Consider the following 5355-nt stretch of genomic DNA (forward strand, 5'->3'; position numbering starts at 1 on the left):
GCAAACCCCCCCCCCCCCCCCCATGTGCCAGTGCTAAAAAAACCTGCCGCATGCAGGATGGGCGCTAGATGTGTGTCAATTATCACTCCATGTGCTCAGCCTGATGGCTATAAAGCTTGCGTCTAAAAAGTGGGGGAATTAAAACCGAGCTAGAAGGTGACTTGTTTTTCACATTTTATGCCTTTGGTGCATAAAGGAGAACTATGAGGTGAGTGCTTTTCACTCACCTCATAGCTCTAGCCGACCTGTGACAATGAGACTGTCACAGGTCGGCTAAGTAGATCGGGAGGTGAGCAAACACATACCGGCGTTCGCTCACTTCATGATCCTGTCACGGCTCTCTGCCGTGACAGGCGAGGGGCTGGATTCCCCTCTCCCCTGTAGCTCGCGGTATACTGAGCTTAGGGTGACGGGAAGACTCTAGTTTGTGTCCTCCCGTTACCCTAAGGAGAACTATGGGGAAAAGTCCTAACCCCATAGTTCTCCTTTAATAACTTCTAGAGAACCATCTTGATTGAGTTTATGCAATAATCTGCACATTTATTCTTAAAGTAGAATACTTTTGTAGGCTCAAATATGGAAGATATGGGAGTTTCTAATTTAGGATAATTTACATTGTCTGGGTCTAACATTACTGCAATCAACTGCCCGACGATCTTACCGGCTGTATTTTTAGCTTCTGAGTGCCTTGAATTTTTAAAAGGTAATGTTTGTGGATGGCTGTGTTTTCTGACACTATTATGTATGCTTAAGCTGGCCATGCACCACTAGAATTTTGTTCAGAAAAATTAGTTCTTTGGATGTTCATTCAATTTTCGAATATTTAAGTGGGTCGAATTAACAAACCTTTTTGACTGTAGTGACAAAAATCAATAAAATCGAAACAGCAGGATGGAAAAGGTTTCCAAAAGGAACAGAAATTGTAGCAGTGACTTCATTCCAAAAATCAAAACAAAAATTTTAAACATTTGTTAAAAGAGAACTATAGCCTAACCTTTTTGGCCTTAGTCTTCTTTAGGGCCACAGGAAGAAAATTACTAATGTCCTCCTGTGACCCAAAACTCAGCATATAGCGGGCTGCAGCTGGGAACCTGATTGACAGCTGGTTCTGCCTCTCTAGAGCCAGCTATGCCCACCCCCTCCTGTCTGTCCCTCCTGTCAGCACTGGAGGATTGGAGAGGGGAACCACTGCGGGAAAAGATGACCCACAGTCATTGCTCTCTGCAGGGAGAAGATTATGAACTATGTGATCAGTGGTTTGTGATCGCTCAGTTCTCGAGCTATAGAGCCGATGTGTGACACTGCAGCTAACTATGGGGATGAGTGCATTTCACTCATCCCATATTTCTCCTTTAAGTCTCTGATGGCGTTATTGAATGTTCTGTGTATGGGAAGCTTTAGGAACCGGGAAACAGCATGCAAGGGCAGGCCACAGCCAGACTTATAGGTGTCCTCTTAGCCATGACTCTCAAGTTAAGTGTAAGACTTGGGCAAAGTAAGTTAAATAACGCTCTTCATTTTTTATTTATTACAGGAAAGACACTCATGTACCATAAGCCTAAAAAGAAATCTAACATTACTATTGGCTCAGCAATTCATGAAAACACAGAGTTATGGTGTCCTGCTGTTATCCTGAATGGTGCCAACCGCTTCTTTTATCATTACTTCATCTACATTCACTAACCTGAAAGGCATGGCTTTGTGGAAGACATTTAGAGGTTTGGGACCAGCAGTGTACTTGCTGATTAATAAAGGCAATAATATTTGCAGCGGAACCATTGGAACAGCCAAGAGAGCCAAATGTTCTTTTGGAACTCCTCTTTCTACAAGCTTAAGACCTGTAACTGCATCAGTAGCGGAGAATCCAATCTGTAATAAACAGAAAGCAAATAACACGTTTATTTTAAGGAGTAGATCCACAGTAGTACCTACATACAATAAGCAATCCAGCTGCATAGCAACATAGTCATCAATGGCAGCTTGTACATAAAGGGGATTATATGTGGTGTAGATCATCATAAAATACAAGCACATATGTTTATATGTCTGCTGGGGGAAAAAATACCCGCAAAAACTTAGAGGATAGCTGTACTTTATATATAAAAATTGTATTTGACACAGACCCCAGGTCTGCATAACACAGTGGCTGGGGTTTTTTAGGGGTGTACTTATAAAACATTCACAGAGCTGTTGACTCTGCGAATAACTAACAGGTCTATTCACAAAAGGGTGAAGTGTTTGGAGAAGGCGGGAGAAGTGAACAGACTAGGCCAAAATAGCCGATTTGGAAAAATTCTCCAATTCAGCTCACTTTCCAGTTCAGCTATGTTGTCCTAGATTGTTCACTTCTCCTGCCTTCTCCAAACTCTTCACCCGTTTGTGAATAGACCCCTACGTTTTAGATTCACACCTCATTATAGCCACTAGATGGATATTCCTATGCTTCTCAGCTCCATCTAGTGACCATAATGTGGTGTAAATCTAAAAATCAGACATTTGCAAAGCGAATAGCTCTGCGAACGTTTTATAAATACACCCATTGAAGTATAGCTTTATTTGAGTGGCAAATAAATTATTGAACAACTTGTTAGTTAATAAGCTAGGTATATAGATTTTAAACTATCATAATAATAAAATGACCAATAACAATGTAGTATGGGGGCCAACTTGAACAATCTATACAAATTATATCCAGTCAGGTAGGCAATCACACAGCATAGTTGATGTTACCTTATCTGCAACAGTTAAGGTAACCACAGATAAAAACTTCCCCTCTATTGGTGGCATCGAACAGCACTAGACATCTTCAGCTGACTGTTTGTGGGGGAAAGTTACTGGCCGTAGTAAATATTTTTGCAGGATCCATACCATTTCCCGGAGATAGGCTAGCTCCTGTCACACTTCCCTGTGCTATGATCCGGCGCCGGGTTTTGCCTCCAGCTAATCCACGCTGAACCTCAGTGTTAAAGGATCAGCTCACTTCTTGCTTGGCATTCAAGCAACATGTCGTTACACTTGGCCGGACCTGTGTATTGTTTGCCCTGGATTCCTGAGTATTGCTACTTACCTGATTTGTCCCCTGTGTGTGCTGTGATTCCCTTGGGCTCCCAGTAAGATCCTGCATGCCCAGCTGATGGACGGTTATAATCTCCAACAGTGGGCTTGCATTTGTATTTACTAGCGAGTCCGTCTTTCTCGTATGTGGCTGATTGTCCTATGCAGCCTTGCTCCTCTGTGAAATCCAGATTGCCGTGTTGTTTGGATTCCTACCCCCATGTCCTTCAGTACCCTGTACTGCAGTCTGTGTACAGGCTTCTATCCTGTCTGCCTTGGTATCCAGGCCCCCGGTGCTGCAACTAGCCTTCTGAGTCTATGCGGGTGTGCTAGGGGGCCGCAACCTGGTCCTTCAGTACCCTGTACTGCAGTCTGTGTATAGGCTTCCATCCTGTCTGCCTTGGTATCCAGGACCCCGGTGCTCCAACTAGCCTTCTGAGTCTATGCGGGTACGCTAGGGGGCCGCAACCTGAAATGTGTCCGGCAGCACAATTAACCTCACCATTGGAGTCTCTGTGGAAGACACGGCCCTTCTTAGATTCTATGCCTCTAGTGTGTCCCCGATAACGCACAGGCTCCTAGTTCCTGAGTTCCCTGTGACCTGCATGCCAGGCTTCACTCGAGCTCACTACGCCAACCCGTTCCATAAGCCCCAGGAGGCCAACCTTTCCTGGTGCTCTGGTTCCCAGACCGTGAAAGCTCCGGGGGTGTCCAACTGTAGTTCCCTCTCAACGACTCGACATTAAAGGCAACTTTTTTTTTTTTCCCCTCACCCCAACGTTTATTAACCCCTTCATGACTGAGGCCTTTTTTTCATTTTTTGTACCCATGTTATATTCCACATTTAAGGCCTGAAAATTACTTAAAACCCCCCAACATTATATATTTTCTGAATGCCAAGACCCTATAAGCCGCCCAAGAATTCTTAGCGGCCGCCCGAGAATTTTCACATTTTCGGACGGGAGCGCACGGGGAAGACACAGATACGTTTAAACCACTGTTAAAGCGGGGGTTTAAAAAAACAAAACTTTTTGCATATATCAACTGCTTGCTAGCAGTAGATATATGCAAAAAAAGCTGAGGGTTTAGAAACCCTTTAAGTCATCAGTTTGGGCCTACAACCTCACCCTCCCTCCTAAGTCCCACTCCGGATGGTCTGATTTTTATGTTATTTTACCATTTGTGGATAAATAAATTATTGGCAAAGGACCTACACTAAAGGGCACTGTTACACTGTAATACAAAGGTCTTCCTAATCCTTTCACAGTTCTTCTGGTTATACTACCTTTTAGAATCGCTGGCACTAGAATACTTTAAGAAGCTTGTTTGTTAATCAAACAATAGCTTGGATGTGGAAAAGGAGAGCAAACACATCTTTCATTTCAGGGAAGATATTTAAGTCTACAAGTGGAGCATAATTTCTTTGCTCTGTTTATTAAATAGTATTTTTAATAGAACTAAGCAGAAGAGTGTAAAGGGTATCATGCTCAAGTATCTCTATGCAGAATTGCTTTTTCTAAAAGCTCAATTTCACTATACTGCATTTAGTAGACAGAGATGTTGAGAGTGTGGCATATTAGTGGGATTAATTGTAAATCCGTGCTTCGGCAACATAAAAGTCCTGTGCTATGAACTGGTTCTGTCGGCCAGCAATTCTCTAAACCTTCGCTAAACGAAAAATAGAAATATTTGTCACATCTCCACTGAAGTTATGCCAGTAATGCAGCTTCATGCGGCTACAATAGTAATATATTGATGTAAAGCCCCACTTTGGGCAAAAATCTAATTTTAACAGTGCACAGTCCAACCACCACCCCCATTCCTCTGAAGCTGATGTGACAGGACCACACCGCCACCACTACTAAGAGGAATTGTCTATGTTTAATGATCGTGTTACAATTAATAAAAGGGAGGGGGAGAGCTGTGTACAGCCCAATTACCATCCCACCCCGGTGTCTGACTGATTTTCCTGTGGACATTTCTTTACATTTTTAGGATTCAGGCCTAATAAAAAAAAAATAAAAAAAAGGAGGAAGGCCTAAAATGTGAGTCATGAAAATGTGCACACATATAGATCATCACTGCACCTCTTCATTACCTCAAATGCCAATCACTTACAAAAGGTGAACATTGACTCCAGGTCTTTCCTTAACCCTAGGGGATGTATGGCTGCTGACTTACACTTCAAGTGGTTGGGCCATGTTTAGCATTTAACCTACCTGGCGGTATTCCCGAGTGTGGCTCGGGGTTAATTTTCATTACCAAAAGCGGTAACCCCGAGCCACACTCGGGATTCACCAG

At 43.1% G+C, this 5355-nt stretch overlaps 1 protein-coding gene across 1 annotated transcript in view; it reads right to left on the minus strand.

Annotated features, from left to right (window-relative positions):
* The window catches only part of SLC33A1 (solute carrier family 33 member 1), a 21921-nt gene that overhangs the window by 5757 nt on the left and 10809 nt on the right, over window positions 1-5355 (minus strand). Inside the window, exon 4 of the mRNA XM_018557041.1 lies at window positions 1685-1869. Within this exon, the coding sequence (XP_018412543.1) occupies window positions 1685-1869 (185 nt within the window). The remainder of the gene's footprint in view (window positions 1-1684; window positions 1870-5355) is intronic.

This window comes from Nanorana parkeri, unplaced genomic scaffold, assembly GCF_000935625.1.
Source record: "Nanorana parkeri isolate BGI_ZX_2015 unplaced genomic scaffold, ASM93562v1 scaffold263, whole genome shotgun sequence".
Taxonomy (NCBI): domain Eukaryota; kingdom Metazoa; phylum Chordata; class Amphibia; order Anura; family Dicroglossidae; genus Nanorana; species Nanorana parkeri.